The sequence below is a fragment of the Sylvia atricapilla genome, chromosome 11, assembly GCF_009819655.1.
Source record: "Sylvia atricapilla isolate bSylAtr1 chromosome 11, bSylAtr1.pri, whole genome shotgun sequence".
In the NCBI taxonomy this organism is placed as follows: domain Eukaryota; kingdom Metazoa; phylum Chordata; class Aves; order Passeriformes; family Sylviidae; genus Sylvia; species Sylvia atricapilla.
This window is the reverse complement of record NC_089150.1, coordinates 9,429,078-9,445,376: the sequence shown is the minus strand read 5'-3', so window position 1 is coordinate 9,445,376 and position 16,299 is coordinate 9,429,078. Positions and strand designations below refer to the sequence as shown.

General features: G+C 62.7%; 3 protein-coding genes across 5 annotated transcripts; all 3 read left to right on the top strand.

Annotated features, from left to right (window-relative positions):
- Positions 1-71: 71 nt before the first annotated feature.
- Positions 72-5,792, top strand: SLC6A8 (solute carrier family 6 member 8). 3 transcript variants are annotated; one of them, XM_066326577.1, is made up of 14 exons: positions 72-355; positions 627-842; positions 1,190-1,321; positions 1,899-2,172; positions 2,250-2,382; positions 2,633-2,767; positions 2,859-2,962; positions 3,067-3,191; positions 3,271-3,383; positions 3,463-3,600; positions 3,909-4,011; positions 4,088-4,188; positions 4,379-4,549; positions 5,282-5,792. In XM_066326577.1, exons 1-14 carry the CDS (start codon positions 250-252, stop codon positions 5,411-5,413), a joined length of 1,983 nt encoding a protein of 660 aa, XP_066182674.1. In that variant the 5' UTR covers positions 72-249; the 3' UTR covers positions 5,414-5,792. The 3 variants fall into 3 exon arrangements, with proteins under 3 accessions (XP_066182674.1, XP_066182673.1, XP_066182675.1); XM_066326576.1 differs by having other exon boundaries at positions 624-842; XM_066326578.1 differs by having other exon boundaries at positions 78-355; positions 720-842.
- Positions 5,793-5,940: 148 nt separating this feature from the next.
- Positions 5,941-8,488, top strand: LOC136365889 (epidermal differentiation-specific protein-like). Its single transcript, XM_066326580.1, has one exon. The coding sequence runs from the start codon at positions 7,236-7,238 to the stop codon at positions 8,292-8,294; it is 1,059 nt and encodes a 352-aa protein (XP_066182677.1). The 5' UTR covers positions 5,941-7,235; the 3' UTR covers positions 8,295-8,488.
- Positions 8,378-15,669, top strand: QARS1 (glutaminyl-tRNA synthetase 1). Its single transcript, XM_066327087.1, is given in 26 exon segments — positions 8,378-8,451; positions 8,746-8,954; positions 8,957-9,594; positions 9,950-10,097; positions 10,178-10,287; positions 10,391-10,466; positions 10,738-10,802; positions 11,027-11,080; positions 11,277-11,334; positions 11,439-11,510; positions 11,680-11,765; positions 11,947-12,033; positions 12,136-12,235; positions 12,346-12,424; positions 12,547-12,655; positions 12,736-12,866; positions 12,992-13,084; positions 13,213-13,350; positions 13,424-13,511; positions 13,589-13,732; positions 13,804-13,908; positions 14,288-14,380; positions 14,655-14,782; positions 14,964-15,030; positions 15,249-15,374; positions 15,476-15,669. Coding segments are annotated over 26 exon segments (3,129 nt in total). The 3' UTR covers positions 15,527-15,669.
- The last annotated feature ends 630 nt before the right edge of the window (positions 15,670-16,299 follow it).

Here is a 16,299-nt window from a genome sequence, read left to right as displayed (position 1 = left end):
GCGGTGCGGCCGGTCGCTGCCTCCGCCGCCGCCCGGTGCCGCGGCGCAGAGAGCCCCGGAGCGGCCGCGCGGCGCCGGCCCCGCAGCCCGGCTCTGAGCCGCCCGCCCGGCCCGGCCCGCCCCGCCGCGCCCCGCCGCCCTCAATGAGGTTCTTCCGACTCACCTTCAAGTGCTTCGTGGATTGCTTCTGAGCCCCCCTCGGCCACGGAGCCGCCCCCGACCCGCCCCCGCTCCCCGGCCCCCCGCGACATGCCCCCCGTCCCCACCGACACGGCCGCCCCGCAGCCGCCCGACGCCCCGCGACGCGACGCCGCCGCCGCCACAGCCGCGGCCGCCGCTGCCCCCGCGGGCTCCGGTAAGCGGGGAGAGCCGGGAAGGGATGAGCTTGGGGAGGGGGAGAGGGGGGCCCACGGCCACGCGCGACCGCGGCGCGCCCCCTCCCGCCGCCGCGGGGTGAGTCACCGCTCTGCATTGTGACGTCACGCGCCGGCCTGACATCTGACGTCACGCCCCTACGCGCGGAGAGGGGCGCGCGAGGGGGGGAGGCGCTATCCCCCCCCTCCGCGCCCCCACGGGCGCGCGTGACGGCGGCGTGGGCATCCCCACTCACCCCGTCTCGGCAGAAGGCCCCGGCGGGGCGGAGGGCGCAGAGCCCCCCACGGCGGGCGAGGAGCGAACAGTGACGGCACCACTGGTGCGACCCCCCGGTCCCCCCAAAGAGGCCGTCCCCGAACGGGAGACATGGACCCGGCAGATGGATTTCATCATGTCCTGCGTGGGCTTCGCCGTGGGGCTGGGCAACGTCTGGCGCTTCCCCTACCTGTGCTACAAGAACGGCGGAGGTGAGCCTCATGCTCGCCCCACGCCGCGGGGGTGCTCCCTGCGGCGCGGGGGGTACCCCCTTCCCACCCCAGAGTGTGTGCCTCGGGGGCACCCCACGCTGGGTCAGCTCGCCCTGCGCTTTCGAGGGCCTCGTGGGCCACCCCGCGGGGTTCCGGAGGCACGGAGGGGGTGGTCGTGGGATCCCCCCACTACCTGCCCGTGCTGACCTACAGCGCGGCAAGGGGAGGGCGCGGAGACGCCTTTGCCATTCGCTGCGTCCGGGCGGGCGGTGCAGAGAAGGGGGGGAGCAAAAGGGGGGGCCGGGGGGACGGCGGCGGCTGAGCCGGCCCCCTGCCCCCGGCCCCAGGCGTCTTCCTCATCCCCTACCTGCTCATCGTCTTCGTGGGCGGCATCCCCATCTTCTTCTTGGAGGTGGCCCTGGGACAGTTCATGAAACAGGGGGGCATCGCCGCCTGGAACATCGCCCCCCTCTTCAAGGGTAATGCCGTGCCCTGCCTGCACCCTTTTCGTGGCCCCTGCACCCTGCCCAGGGCCCCCGGCACCCTGCCTGCACCCTGACTATGCCTCGGCTGCCCGCAGCCTGCTGGGGCTGGCGGCACCCTGCCCACGCCCTGCCTGCTCCCCTGCACCTTGCCCGCGTCCCACTGCCGCCCTGTGCCGTGGCCAAGGATGGCAGCTGCCTGCACCTGTGCCCCATGGCACCCTGTGCTCCCTTGCCTGCCTTGCCTGCCCCTGTGGCTCCCTGCCTGCATGCTGCTGGATCGCGGGCGGCTGCTGGATCCTCACCTCAGAGGTGTCTTGCCGACTCCCTCCTGGTCTTGTGCCATGCTGCCAGCTGTCCCCACCCTGCCCTGTCCTGCCTGGGGCTGCCAGCTTCCTTGTCCCATTCCCACCAGCTCTCCCCTGTCCTGTCCAGGGCTGCCAGCTTTCCCTGTTCTCTCCCTGTCAGTTCTCCTCTGTCCTCCCCCAATCCCTTCAACATCCCTCTTCCCACTCCACGCTGGCTACCAGATGCTCGCAGGTGCCTGCGGGCTCTGATCTTCCCCTTGCCACAGGTTTAGGCCTGGCCTCTATGGTGATCGTCTTCTTCTGCAACTCCTACTACATCATGATCTTAGTCTGGGGGCTCTTTTACCTGGTGCATTCACTGACGGACACCCTGCCCTGGGCCACCTGTGGCCACTCCTGGAACACGGAGCAGTGCACGGAGCTCTTCAACCCAGACCTGTGCCACAATGTCAGCACTAATGCCACTGCCAGCACTTGGACCTCCAACTTCAGCTGCACCGACATGGCCAATAAGCGCTCACCTGTCATTGAGTTTTGGGAGTGAGTGTGGGAACTGGGAGGGTGTTGTCTGGGGCTAGGGGTGTCACGCTGGTGCTCAGCGCAGCCCCACTCTGCAGGAACAAGGTGCTGCGTCTCTCTGGGGGCCTCAGCGAGCCAGGAGAGATGAACTGGCAGATGATCCTCTGCTTGGTTACCACCTGGGTCGTTGTCTACTTCTGCATCTGGAAGGGTGTCAAGTCAACTGGGAAGGTAATGCTGGCAGGGGGAACATGCATCAGTGCCACTGGAATGAGAGAACGGGACTGCAACACCTGGCACTGCTGGCTCCTGCCCTTCTGTGCCACAGCCCACAGGGGTGGGAGGCCTGTGTCCCACATCTGTCCAGGGGGTGCTAGCCACTTCTGGGGACATTCCCAAGCTCTGATCCTGCTGGGACACCTGTGGCACGTGACATAGAGGTCTAGCCTGGGAGTTCTCATGGCCACCTACTGCTCTTCAGATTGTCTACTTCACGGCACTCTTCCCGTATGTGGTCCTCATCCTGCTGCTGGTCCACGGAGTAACACTGCCTGGCGCACTGGGTGGCATCATCTACTACCTGAAACCTGACTGGTCCAAGCTGGTTGAGGCACAGGTGAGGGCAGTGGTGAGGGCAGCAGGGAGCTGGGTGCTTGACACCCCCCTGGCACCCCTATCACCCTCTGACACCCTCCCTCACACCCCAGGTCTGGATTGATGCTGGCACCCAGGTTTTCTTCTCCTACGCCATCGGGCTGGGCGCCCTGACAGCACTGGGCAGCTACAACCGCTTCCATAACAACTGCTACAGGTAGGGCTATGCCAGCTGCAGGTAATCTCTCTGGGTGTGTCCCAGTGACCCCATGGTGTGTCTCCCAGTGCCCCCCAGCACTTCCTCAGATGCTGTGCCCACAGGGATGCCTACATCCTGGCCGTGATCAACAGCTTCACCAGCTTCTTTGCCGGCTTCGTTGTCTTCTCCGTGCTTGGCTTCATGGCCTCTGAGCAGGGTGTGGACATCTCCAAGGTGGCCGAGTCTGGTGAGTGATGGACAGTGGGTGCCAGCTGTGTCTTCTGTGTCACCCTTTGAGTGGCATCTCTGACCCCAGTCTCCTGCAGGTCCTGGGCTGGCTTTCATCGCCTACCCCAAAGCTGTGACGCTGATGCCCTTGTCCCCCCTGTGGGCCACGCTCTTTTTCATCATGCTCCTCGTGCTGGGGCTGGACAGCCAGGTGCTGTGGCAACCGGGGAGATGGGGAACAGGGAGAGGATAGGTGGCACGTCCCCACTGAGCCCTGCTTTGTGCCACAGTTTGTCGGTGTCGAGGGTTTCATCACGGGCATCCTGGACCTGTTCCCCCAGCCGGGGGCTGGCTCGCTGCGCCGTGAGCTCACCGCTGCTCTCTGCTGCATTATCTGCTGCCTCATTGACCTCTCCATGGTCACACAGGTGGGTGACACAGCAGGGACACTGCCGGCCAGCCCCGCACTGGCCACCTGTGCCTGTTCCTGAGGCATCACCTCCCATGAGGTCCCACTGTGGTGTGGAAGCCCGCTGGGGTTGCTGCCGTCGTGTCAGTGGAGCTGCCCGTGGCATGGGGATCTCTGTGGCATGGGGTGCTGTGGGAGCCAGGTGGCCATGGCATGCAGGGTGTCCATGCCAGGCAGAGTACAGGTGCTGGCAAGGCTATGACTGCCAGTGTGGCAGTGTGCGGGGCAGCCACCACAAAGCTGGTGACATGGGCACCTTCCTGGCAGGGCGGCATGTACGTATTCCAGCTCTTTGACAACTACTCGGCCAGTGGGATCACGCTGCTGTGGCAGGCTTTCTGGGAGTGCGTGGTCATTGCCTGGGTCTATGGTGAGGCAAGGGGGACACGGGGTGGGGGACATAAGGGAGGACACGAGTGCCCCAGCTGATGCCCTCCTCCCTGCAGGTGCCGACCGCTTCATGGACGACGTGGCCCGTATGATCGGCTACCGGCCCCTGCCGGTCATGAAGTGGTGCTGGGCTGTGGTGACACCGCTGGTCTGCGTGGTGAGCAAGGCCGCCGCGCGTGGGGACACGCGTGTGCCACCGCCCGTGGCTGTGCTGCGGGCACCGAGCGCCCCCCGGCGGCTGCTGTGGGCACACGCGTGTCACGACCCTGGGGCGGAATGTGCACCTCGGGGGCTACGGCGGTGACACGCGTCGGGGCTGGGGACCTCACCTTCCTCTCTCCCCTCAGGGCATCTTTGTGTTCCACGTGGTGAACTACAAGCCACTGACATACAACAAGACATACGTGTACCCGTGGTGGGGGGAAGCCATCGGCTGGGTCCTGGCACTCTCCTCCATGCTCTGCATCCCCTGCACTGTTATCTACAAGCTCCTGCGCTGCAAAGGCTCTTTGCGCGAGGTGAGGGCAGTGCAGCGGGATCACTCCTGCAGCCATGGTTGTCCGCCTCTTAGTCCTGTCCCTGGTCCAGTCCTGGCCCTATTCAAATTCCACCTTCCATATTGCTGTCTCAGTCCCAGCCACAGACAGGTCCCATCCCTGTTTTCATCACTGTCTCATTCCCATCCAAGTCATGTGCCTGTCCCCATCGTCTCATTGATTTCATCTCCGTCTCATTCCCACCCAAATCGCGTCCCTGTCCCCATCGCTGTCTCATTCCCAACCTTACCTGATTCCCACTGATGCTTGCATCACTGTCTCAGTCCTATCCCTATTGCAGCCAAATCCTGTGCCTGCCCCCATCACTGTCTCCTTGCAATTCCTGTCCTTCACTCAGTCTCATTTAGTCCTTTTACCATCCTAGGCTCACCCCCATCCAAGTCCTGTTCCTGTCTTCATTGCTCTCATTCCTATCAGATTCCCATCCCCACTGCTGTCTCACTCCCAGTCTCACCCCATCCTTGCTGACATCACTGTGTTAATCCTGTCAGTGTCTCATTCCCATCCCTGTCCCCATGCAATCTCTGTCCCTTTCTCAATCCCATTTCAATCCCTTCCCTGTCCCAGTCTCACCTCCGCCCTCCTCCAAATCCCATCCCTTTCCTATTCCTGTGCATTGCGGGGAATTTGCCAAGCTGGGTCCAGGCAGTCCCAGTGCTGTTGTCCCTGGGTGCTGACACGATGTCCCCACAGCGCTGGCAGCTCCTGACCACTCCAATCTGGGGCCAACACCACCTGGAGTACCTGACGCCAGAGGCAGAAGCCAAGCTGCTGGCCCCAGAGCCCCCCAAGGAGAAGGCGACGCTCTTCGAGACTGTGATCTGAGCGTGGGGAGGGTCGCGCTGCTCCCGCCCGCCATAGCAATAATGCCAGCACCGCCTCCCACCCACGCTGCCCCGTGCCCCCCGCGCCGCCCTGGCCGCCGGCCTCGCTGCAGGGGGGTGAACACAGCGAGGTGGGGGGTGCTGGGGGCCACGGAGCCAGGGCAGCCGCGGGGCACAGGAGGGGTCCCCAGCGCGGGGGAGCGTGGCAGCCCGGGGAGATGGCAGGGAGGCCGCCGGCTGGGGGAGTGAGTGGGACAGCCCTTCCCTGGCCCCTGCCCGCGGCCCCCATGGCCCCCCACTCACTAACTGCTTCCCGTAGCGTTTGTCTGGTGTAACCCCAACCGCCCCGACATCTGGCAATAAACTGGGAGACCCTGGCAGTCCTGGCACTGCAGGCAGGGGAAGCGGGGCACTAGCAGCGGACAACTGAGGGGCAAGGTGTGGGGTGGCACTGGCCTTTGGGGGACAGAGGCTTGAAGAGAATAGGGTTCAAGAATTCAGGGACACCTGGATTCTTCTCTTGGGTGACTTGTGGAGACAGGCTGTTGGAGCAATGGGGTCTCCATGCTTCTCCACCACAGCATGTGGGTGCCTGTAGGCTGTACCAACCCCCTGGGGGACTGATGGACCCCATGCAGCCAGGGCAGGCCTTGCTTATCAACCACAAGAGGCAGGTTATAGCCCAGAGGCTTTGAGGGTCCTGACTGTCCCCAAGGAGTGGGTCAGGATCCAGCTGTACCTCACTGGGAGCTTTTTGTGTCAGCTTTGTGGCTCCCCACTCCAGGCTCTGTGCCTTGGGAACAGCCCTGGGCTGGTGAGGGCTGTGTGGACAACTGGATGAGGCAGCCCCTGGGCATGGAGCCAGAAGAAATCAAAGGCTTAACCTGCGCCAGAACCCGTGCGCTGCCTGAGCCCTGTCTCAGTGGGGTGCCAGCTAGGAAGTGCATATGCCCTGTGCCCCACACCAGTAGCTCCTGGGGAGACCAGCTCCAGTTCATTCCATGGGAACCTGCATGGAGCCCAGAGGAAACCACCAGCATGCTGTGCTTGGAGTGGCAGCCTTCTAATGTCTTGGTTTGATGTCAGCGTCCTGCTGTGCCCAGAATCCCACCCCAGCAGTGCCTTGGCCACCCCATGAAGCAACAAGGGGGAAGAAGTGTTCCCATCTGCCCCAGCCATCCTCAGAGACAGGCGTGGAGCAGTGCCACCATGCCATGTGTCCATATCCAATTGCTGGGATCACCAGTGTTCCAGAGGCTCTTGTTTTGGGGTGCTGGCTTGCCCCACCACGATAACCTCTCACCCTACTGGGGTGAGCCAGCAGTTCCTGCCCCACCGGCAATGCACACTATAATTACCGCAGGCAGGGCGGAAGCATCACTGATAATTGGCAGTGACTCTTCAGCACAGAGTCTTACGTGTCTGGGTCACAGCAGGACTTTCCGGCAGAGCTGGTCTGTGGGACAGCCTGGAATCCCAGTGTTTCAATCGCCGTGCAAGGCCTGGCTGGCTCCCCAACACCGAAGTGGGGACAGGGTTGGGTGCAGGGTGTGGGGGCGAGCATTGTCATCGCCTTCGCTTCGTGACACAGCACGCCCTGGTCCCACCACCCCTTCCTAAAAGGCACAACTGCGGGGCGTTGCCAGGACAGACGGTGAGAGCACGGGGACCAGGCAGAGGTGGGCAAAGGAAAGGCAGAGGACAAGGGTTAAAGGGGTGCCGAGGTTTGCCTTTGCTGGCTGGCCTTTCCTCACGGTTCTCCTGTAGCACCGTGACCCCACAGGAGGGGAGTTGAGCCACGTGCCCTCCCAAGGAGCAGCACCATGAACCGGATCGCAGTGTACGAGCGTACCAACTTTGAGGGCTTGAGCCGAGAGTTCACCTGCGATGTGCCTGACCTGCACGAGCTTGACTTTGGGAACTGCATCGCCTCGCTGAAGGTGGAGGGGCAGCCATGGATTGCCTACACGGACCCCAAATATGAGGGGGAGCCGCACGCCTTTGAGGAGGGCGAGTACCCTTCTGTGGATCAGCCCAACAGCTTCTCAGCACTGCGCCTCGTGCACCACGACCTGGGGGACCCCCAGATCACCCTCTATGAGCACCCCAACTTCCAAGGCGCCTGCAAGGTGGTGACAGAGGAGACCAACTTGGCGTATGGGTACTTCAATGACCGGGTGGCCTCCCATGTGGTGCAGCGAGGCGTCTGGCTGCTCTATCAGAATCCCGGCCGGGGCGGCTGGCACTGCCTGGCATGGCCCGGTGAGCATCTTGCTGACTACAAACAGGAGCTGAACTTTCAGTCTCGGCTGTCCCACCTGCGCCCGCTACGGCCCGGGCGGCCCCTGGTCTCAGCACGTCTCCTTTGGGAACAGAAGCGGGTGGAGGAGGAGCGGGAGGTTCTGGTGGATGAGATTGAGGGGGTGAATGAGACAGAGTCGGAGCAGGCGCTGGCGGCCAGCAGCAGCCGGGAGTACGGCACCACACTCTGGCAGAGCTTCCACTTCAGCAATGCCACCAGCCTCAAAGCTGGGCTCTCCTTCACGCTGACCGTGGAAGCCTCCAACATCTTTACGGTGCAGAAAGGGCGCAGCGAAACCAGCACTCGGCGGCAGCGCGTGGAGGTGCAGCTGCCGGCGAAGATCCCCCCGCGCACAGCGCTCAGCATCCAAGTCCTTCGGAAGGAAGTGACACTTTCTGTCCCGGTCCTGCTCACCATCACTCAGAACGAGAACATTCGTACGGAGATGGGCGAGTACCGCAGCGTCTCAGGTACCAATGTCAGTGCCCGCTATAGCTTAAAGCCTCTGCCGGCTACAGGCAGGGAGCAGGCAGCCAGCAAGGGGACAGACACAGTGCCTGGCACTAGGATGGAACTATAACTCTGTGCCGGTGCTAAGCAATGACTGTCCCCTCCATGGCGTGTGACTCACTGTGACACCAGCGTTGACTCCAGAACCCACCCATGGAGGAGCCAGGACCTGCTTTGTCTGGTTGTGTCCAGTGGCTCTGGCTGGCAGGACCTGCCAGTGCCTCTCCGTACCCACTATTTCAAATAAACCCCCTTCCCCAACCACTCGAGTCTGCTGCTACTCGGGCTGAGGTGGGAGTAGGATAGATGGGACACTGGGCTAGAGGGGCACTGAGCTAAGAGGAGACACCAAGCTGGGGGGGGTGGGGGGTGGATATCGGGCTGGGCTGGGGATTCCCGGGCTGAGGAAGAAAACGTGGGGTTGTGGAGGACACGAGGCTGGGGGGGGGGGGAGGGGGGGAGGAGACATCGGGCTGGGGGGCACCGGGCCAGAAGAGCTAGAGAATACCAGGCTGGGGAAGCTCGCGGGGCAAAGGGGAGAGCTGGGGACACCAGACTGGACAAGACATCAGACAGGGGTGGCAGGAGGACACTGGACTGAGGCAGCCAAAGTTCCACCGGTCTGGGGAAGCCTGGGAACATTGGGATGAGAGGTGTACCAGGGCAGCGAGCGGGTATGGGGAGGAGAGAAGAGAACGGACACTGGGCTGGCGGGGCCAAGGGACCACGCACCATCCGGGGGAGCCGGGAACACCGAGGCGGCTTGGCTCGGCATAAACCGTGCTGAGGCCGCCACCGCGACCCGCTCTTCACCCCAGGACTTTGGGCACGTTCGTCCCCAAAGTCGTCACGGGCCGTCGCAGGGCAGGCGGAGACGCACAGGGCACACCGGGGGCGCGGGCACCAGCCGCGGGGCGCGGGGCGCGGGGCGCGGGGCGCGGGGCGCGGGGCGCGGGGCGCGGGGCGCAAAGCGCCGGGAGTTCCGGGAGCGGGATCTGACACGTGCTCCGCCCCCGGACCCGCCTCCCGTCCCGCCCCCCACGTGGCTGCCGCCGCCGCCGGTCTCTTTAAATGATGCAACCGCCCGCGCGCTGAGCCCGCCTCCCGCGCGCCCATTGGCCCGGTCGGAGCCGGTGCCCCCCTCCCATTGGCCGAGACGGAGCGCTCTCACTGCCGGTTGGCTGGGCAGGGACCCGCCTCCGGGCGGAGGCGGCAGCATGGCGGCGGCGGCGGCGGCGACGGCGATGGCGGCGGAGGAGGCGGAGGAGTCGCTGGGGTTGTTCACCGGAATCGGCCTCAGCGAGGCCAAGGCGCGCGAGACGCTACGCAACGGGTCACTCAGCGCGCTGCTGCGCCGGGCCGTGCTACAGGTGCGTCTGCCGCGGGTCCGCACCCTGGTCCCCCGTCCTCGATCCCCAGTACCCCGTCAGCCCGATGTCACCTCGGGACCCGGTCACGCTGGGCACTCGCTACCCCGGTACCGGTGTCACCCCCGGGAGCCGATCTCTCGATCCCTGGTGTCACCCGGGTACAGTTGCACCGTGGTCCCGCTGTCACCCCCTCGATCTCAGCCTTCCCGGGGCCCCGCCCGACTTCACCTCCTCCCGATCCCGGCGAGCGGCCTCGGCCCTCGGCAATCCCCTGTCCCGCTCCGGCCCCCGGTGCCGCCGGTTCGCCGGAGCTCGGGTCCCGGTCCTACCCTGACGCTCCCCCGGGCGGCGGCAGGCTCGCAGTGCGCTGGGCCCGGCGCTGGACAAGGCCACCGGGACACTTCTGTACAACACGGCCGCCCGCCTCAAGGACCCAAAGCACCTCGGCTTCCTGGTCGACTACATCGCGCGCAGGGAGATCCTCACCGACCTGCAGCTCAACGGTACCTTGCGGCCCCGGCCCCTGCCCGGCCCCAGGGCACCGGCCCCAGGGCCCCGCTCTTCATCCCTGCTCTGTCCCCAGCTGCCCTGGAGTACGTGAGGAGCCATCCTTTGGAGCCCCTGGACGTGGCAGACTTTGAGCGGGCTTGCGGTGTGGGGGTCTGCGTCACCCCCGAGCAGATCGAGGAAGCAGTGAGTGGAGCAGGGACCCTGTGGAGACAGCACAGGGGACATTGGACTGGCTCCTGCTGTGCTCCTGTCTGCCTCGCTCACCCTGCCCCTGTGCTGCTCCTAGGTGGAGGCTGTGATCAGCAAGCACCGAGCAGAGCTGCTGGCAGAGCGCTACCACTTCAACATGGGGCTGCTGATGGGTGAGTGGTGACACCAGGGCAGCCCCTGCCTGGTGCTGGTGGCTGTCGTTTCCCTGTGCCTGACTGCCAGTGCCACTGTCTGCTCCCCTGAATCCTGAGAGCCAGCCCTTTGCCAAGCGGAGATGTCACACTGCCAGATCCCCCACACAGGCAGGGCCCAGCAACAGGGACAGCCCTGGGGCAAAAGGCATGGCATTCTGTATCAGCAGCAGGCTGAAGCTCCCCCCGGGCTTGGACCCTGCCCCTTGCCCACGGGGTGCCCTGTCCACAGGGGAGGCACGGAACCAGCTGCGGTGGGCAGACGGGAAGACCATCAAGAATGAGGTGGACCTGCAGGTGGGTGCTCTGAGGTTACTGTGTCAGGTGCTGCTGTGGTCCCCTGGGCATGCTGTGACTGGGTGTGAGACCTGGCAACCAGTCCCCTAGAGGACCCTGTGCTGGGAACAGCCTGCCCCACCTAGGAGCAGGCAGGGTGAGTGGAGTGATGACTGGACAGGACACTTCCAGGCCTTAGGACACAGGGAGCCTTTTTGACTCCTGACTGTGTTGTTCTTCTCCAGGTGCTGCATTTGCTTGGACCAAAGACAGAAGCTGACCTGGAAAAGAAGCCAAAGGTAAGCAGAAGTGGAGGCTGAAGACTTGGGTGGTATTTTCTTGCAAAGTGTCCAGGCAGGATCCCAAATAGCTGCTCTGGGCTGAGCTGCCACCATGGGTACAGGTTTGAGGGAGTGCTGGGGGCAGCATTCTGGGCCAGGAGGAGAAGATATATGCTACAACTGGACACTCAGGATGTTGTGCTGGTCTCTGCAGGTGGCAAAGGCCCGTGTGGCCCCAGCAGAGAAACAGAAGGTGGCTGTGGTGGAGAATGGTAAGAGACTGACCTTTTCACCAGCCCTTTAGTATCTGCTGGACCTGTGTCCAAGCTGGGTCCTGGGATCTGTGATCAGGGAGCTCAGCCCCATCTTCCTACAGGTGACATGGGTGCAGAGACACAGTCGCTGCTGGAGCAGCTGCGGGGAGAAGCCCTGAAGTTCCACAAGCCAGGTGAGTGCAAGGAGCCGTTGCTGTATGTGGGGCCATTTCACTGGCTCTGTGCCTGGTCCCAGCTCTCCGTGCTGCAGAGGACTGGACAGGTCCTGTGTCCTTCCCTGCTGGCTGCTGGGCTTGGCATGGTTAGGGCAGTGCTGCAATCCTGAGCATTCTCTGCCTGCAGGAGAGAACTACAAGACTGAGGGCTACGTGGTGACGCCCAACACTATGGCCCTGCTGAAGCAGCACTTGGCAATCACGGGTGGGCAGGTGAGGGAGACCATGTCCCACAGCCCAGCAGTTCCATGTGAGAGTGACACAGCTGGGGTGGATGGGGAACAAGCAGTTCACAGGGGGCATGGCCAGAGGCAGCATGGGGTGCTCTGCAGCATTGCCAGGGGCTCACGTCAGTGTCACTGCTGTCAGTGAAGTGTCCCCTTTGCCTCTTCAGGTACGGACACGCTTCCCTCCTGAACCTAATGGGATCCTGCACATTGGCCATGCCAAGGCCATCAACTTCAACTTTGGCTATGCCAAGGTATAAAGCACCAAGCTGCCCTTGCCTTTCTCCACTGCTTGGCTTCTGGCCTGGCCCTGTGGTCACTCAGGGAGCAACTGCTCACTATTTCTTCATCCCCAGGCCAATGGTGGCGTGTGCTTCTTGCGTTATGATGACACCAACCCCGAGAAGGAGGAGGAGAAGTACTTCACAGCCATCCGAGAGATGGTGGAGTGGCTGGGTATGGCTCGGGATCAGCCAGGGATCAAGTCAGGGACACCCCTCCGTTCAGGTCTTGTTGCTGGGCGTTTAGGGTTCCTCCAACCTGTTCCATTTCACCCATTCCTGTAGGCTACCAGCCTTATGCAGTGACACACGCATCGGATTACTTTGACCAGCTCTACACCTGGGCCCTGGAGCTCATCCGCAGGTGAGCATGCGGGGCAGTAGGAATGTGCCAGGGTGGTGTTGATGTTCTACAGCGTGGCTGGGGCTCCCCCTTGCCCTGGGGATGGGTCACTCATGTCTGGTGATGGCATTTCCCCTCTGTAGGGGTCAGGCATATGTCTGCCATCAGAAGGTTGAGGAGATCAAGGGCCACAATCCACCACCCTCACCGTGGCGGGACCGGCCTGTGGAGGAGTCACTCCTGCTCTTTGAGGTAATCCTGGCTGGGGCAGGTGCTGTGTGCCTGTGAGTCTGGATCTGTGGCTCAGCTGACAGTTTCCTTCCTCTCCACAGGACATGAGAAAGGGGAAGTTTGGGGAGGGGGAAGCCACGCTGAGGATGAAGCTGGTGATGGAAGATGGGAAGATGGATCCTGTTGCTTACCGCGTCAAGTTCACTCCACACCACCGCACTGGGGACAAGTGGTAGGGAGGGCCAGCCATGTCCTGGCACATGTAGTGGGGTGGGTCTGGATTTCCTGGTAGTGAGGAGGTATCAGGAGTGGAGCAGCATTATGCTCTGCCTTGAGCTGACTCTGTCTACCTCGCAGGTGCATCTACCCCACGTATGACTACACGCACTGCCTCTGCGACTCCATTGAGCACATCACGCACTCCCTCTGCACCAAGGAGTTCCAGGCCAGGTGAGCACTGTGCATGGGATGGCCCGGGGCTGAGCTAGATATGGGAGCAGCATCTGGTGGCTGCCAGGGTGCTGGGGTAGAGCGTGTCCATGTGGCTGAGCTGTGCTGTGCCTGTACGTCCCTTGCAGGCGCTCCTCCTACTTCTGGCTGTGCAACGCTCTGGATGTTTACTGCCCTGTGCAGTGGGAGTATGGGCGACTGAACCTGCTCTACACCGTCGTTTCCAAGAGAAAGATCATCCGTCTAGTGGAGACAGGTGCTGTGAGGTAGGATCAGGGCCAGCTGCCATGATGGGGCTCACCCAGAGCATGCCTGGTTGTCACACTGGTGTTTCCTCAGGGACTGGGATGACCCACGTCTCTTCACGCTGACAGCCCTGCGCCGGCGAGGCTTCCCCCCTGAGGCCATCAACAACTTTTGTGCGCGGGTAAGCTTTGGATAGGATGGGACAGGCCAGATGGCTGAATCATCTGTCCAGCATGGTCACAGCCTGCTGTTCCTCAGGTTGGTGTGACAGTGGCCCAGGCAACAATGGAGCCACATCTGCTGGAGGCTTGTGCACGTGAGGTGCTGAATGAGCATGCCCCCCGTGCCATGGCTGTCCTGGAGCCCCTCAAGGTCACCATCACCAACTTCCCTGCTCCAAAGGTGAGACTGCCATGGGCTGTTGCGGCAGTGGGGTTCATTGAGATCAGTATTCACACCCTCTTTCTCCGCAGGCACTGGAGGTCCTTGTGCCCAACTTTCCAGCTGATGAGAGCCGTGGTTTTCACAAAGTGCCCTTCCACCAGACTGTCTACATTGAGGAGACAGACTTCAGGGAGGTAAGCCAGGCCGACTGGACTATACTACCCTCACTCCTGAAGCTGTAGCTTGTGCAGCAGGAGCCTGGCAGCACTGGAAATGGTGTTGGTGCTGCACACAGAGGTCACAGGCAGGTGTTGAGCTCCTGACATGACTCCAAAATGGGCCAGCAGCCCTGATAGGCACTGTGCAAGTGCTTCCCTCAGCCTGGCCACAACGTGTCCAATCAATGGTGCTCAACCTGGCCTGTCCATAGGAACGTCCCACAGCAACATGGGAGTTCAAACAGCCCTGGGATCACTGATCCCCGGGATGGCAGGAGTGGGAAAAGAGATGTGCTGGAGAGGGGGCCTGCTGCCCGTGCTGGGACCCCTCACACAGCCATGAACTCTCTTACAGGAGGCAGACAAGGGCTACAAGCGCCTGGCCCCTGGGCAGCCGGTGGGGCTGCGCCACACTGGCTACATCATCACCGTCCAGAATGTCATCAAGGTGCGTGACTGTGGGCACTGGTGTCGTGAGGTTGGGCTGTGGAATGTCAGGACATGACCATACTCTAGCAGGGAAGAGCAGCGATGGTCATCTCATGCTGGATGCTCTGGATACAGTGAGGGCTCAGCCTGCCTGTGTGGCTGCTCTCTGCCTGCCCTGTGCCTCACAGTGGGGAACAAGGTGCCCTGAGCTGTGGGGCCGGGGCTTCAGCCCTGGGCCTGCCATATGGGGTAAGACTGCTGCCTGACAGCTTAGCTCATCTCCTTTCTCTCAGGACATCAGTGGACGTGTCATTGAGTTGGAGGTCACCTGCACCAAGGCAGATGTGGCAGAAAAGCCCAAAGCTTTCATCCACTGGGTGTCAGTGCCACTGGCCTGTGAAGTGCGGCTCTATGAGCGCCTGTGAGTATCTGGCTGCCGACGAGGGCCAGCACAAGCTTACCAGTGCTGGAGCAGCAGCACAGCTGTATAACAGCAGGCCCTGCTGGGGTCTGCCCTGACCTTTGGTGGGGAAGATAATGATCTAGAGGTCCCATGTCCCGTCACTTGGCAGCTTTGGGAAAAGACTCTTATCTCATGGCAGGTTTTTGCACAAAAATCCTGAGGACCCATCAGAAGTACCTGGTGGCTTTCTGAGTGACCTCAACCCTGTGAGTAGTAGGCAGCAGCTGAGGTTACGGGCCTGGGGGGAAAGTGGGGACCTCCTGCACCCAGTCCTGAGGCGCCCACTTCCATGTACACCCTGCCCCTCTTGGAGCATGGCCTTACTGGGTCTCGGGGGTAAGAGGAGCTGGGGAGAGCTGGGCAGAGGGTAGGGATGGAGAGGACAGAAGGGTAGGGATGCTGTTTCAGCTGTCCCTCCTGCCAGGACTCCCTGCGTGTGGTGCACAATGCCCTGGTTGACAGCTCTGTCCACTCTGCTCGACCCTTTGACAAGTTCCAGTTTGAGCGCCTGGGCTACTTCTCTGTGGATCCTGACAGTGAGCAGGGGAAGGTGAGCCCTGTGGGATGGGGGCAATGAGGCAGCCTGCACACACTTCTGCAAGCACCCTCTGCCTGCCATGGGGCATGAGCAGACCCTCTGTTTCTCCTCAGATGGTGTTCAACCGGACAGTGACGCTCAAGGAGGACCCCGGCAAGGCCTGAGGGACCTGCTGCTTCTACACCACCGTGGTGTTGCTTCCTTGGGGGTCCTTGCACACCCCCAGTGCCACCGTGCCTTGGTGCAGTCCCCTGGGGTGCCTCACAGCATCGCCTCAATAAACAGAGATCCCAGCTCTGTCCCCGCACTGTCTCTGCCTCCTGTTCTCCTGCTCAGTCTTGGGGTGCTGGGGTGGTCTCCTGTTTGTCCCGTTGATGAGCCTTGGGTTGGTGGGGGGTGTGTGTGGGGGGTGTTTGCCTTTTTCTGGGGGCACAGTCTGCTCCTGTCTGCTGTGTAGCACTGATGTGACCCCACGGGAGCTGCAGCTCCCCCAGCCAGCACCGTAAGGTTGGACTGGGGTGGGTCAAGGGTGTTGGGGTGAAATGGAGAAGTGTCTCCGGGGGGTGCAGGTAGCACAGGTGTGTGCAGGGGATGTGCGGGAGGGTGCGGGCAGAGCACAGGGGGTGCAGGCAGAGTGTGCACTCTGTGTACAAACACCGCCGGAGCGCCCTCCCCCCTTAAGGTGGACTCGAGTGGGGAGGTCCCTTCTCGGCCCCGGGCTGGGGGTCAGAGGGGTGTCCCCACGGAACTGGCATGAACCGCGTGCCCTGAGCCCCGTGCCTGTGCCCCTGGACCTGAAATAAGTGGAGGGAGACCTTGCTTAGCCCCAGGGGCCACCTTAAGCGGGGCCGGGGCTGGGGAGGCCGCGCCGAGCACATGGGCACGTTAAAGCGGACCCGGCACGGTCCCACAGCGCGGGGCATCCTCTGCCTCCATG

What these genes read in the sequence shown, in the direction of transcription:
- SLC6A8 (XM_066326576.1), top strand. Translation starts at nt 250, where the DNA reads ATGCCCCCCGTCCCCACCGACACGGCCGCCCCGCAGCCGCCCGACGCC. An exon ending in CGCTGCCCCCGCGGGCTCCG is followed by an intron (nt 356 to 623) that starts GTAAGCGGGGAG and finishes CCGTCTCGGCAG; the next exon opens with AAGGCCCCGGCGGGGCGGAG. An exon ending in ACCTCTCCATGGTCACACAG is followed by an intron (nt 3,601 to 3,908) that starts GTGGGTGACACA and finishes CCTTCCTGGCAG; the next exon opens with GGCGGCATGTACGTATTCCA.
- LOC136365889 (XM_066326580.1), top strand. Translation starts at nt 7,236, where the DNA reads ATGAACCGGATCGCAGTGTACGAGCGTACCAACTTTGAGGGCTTGAGC.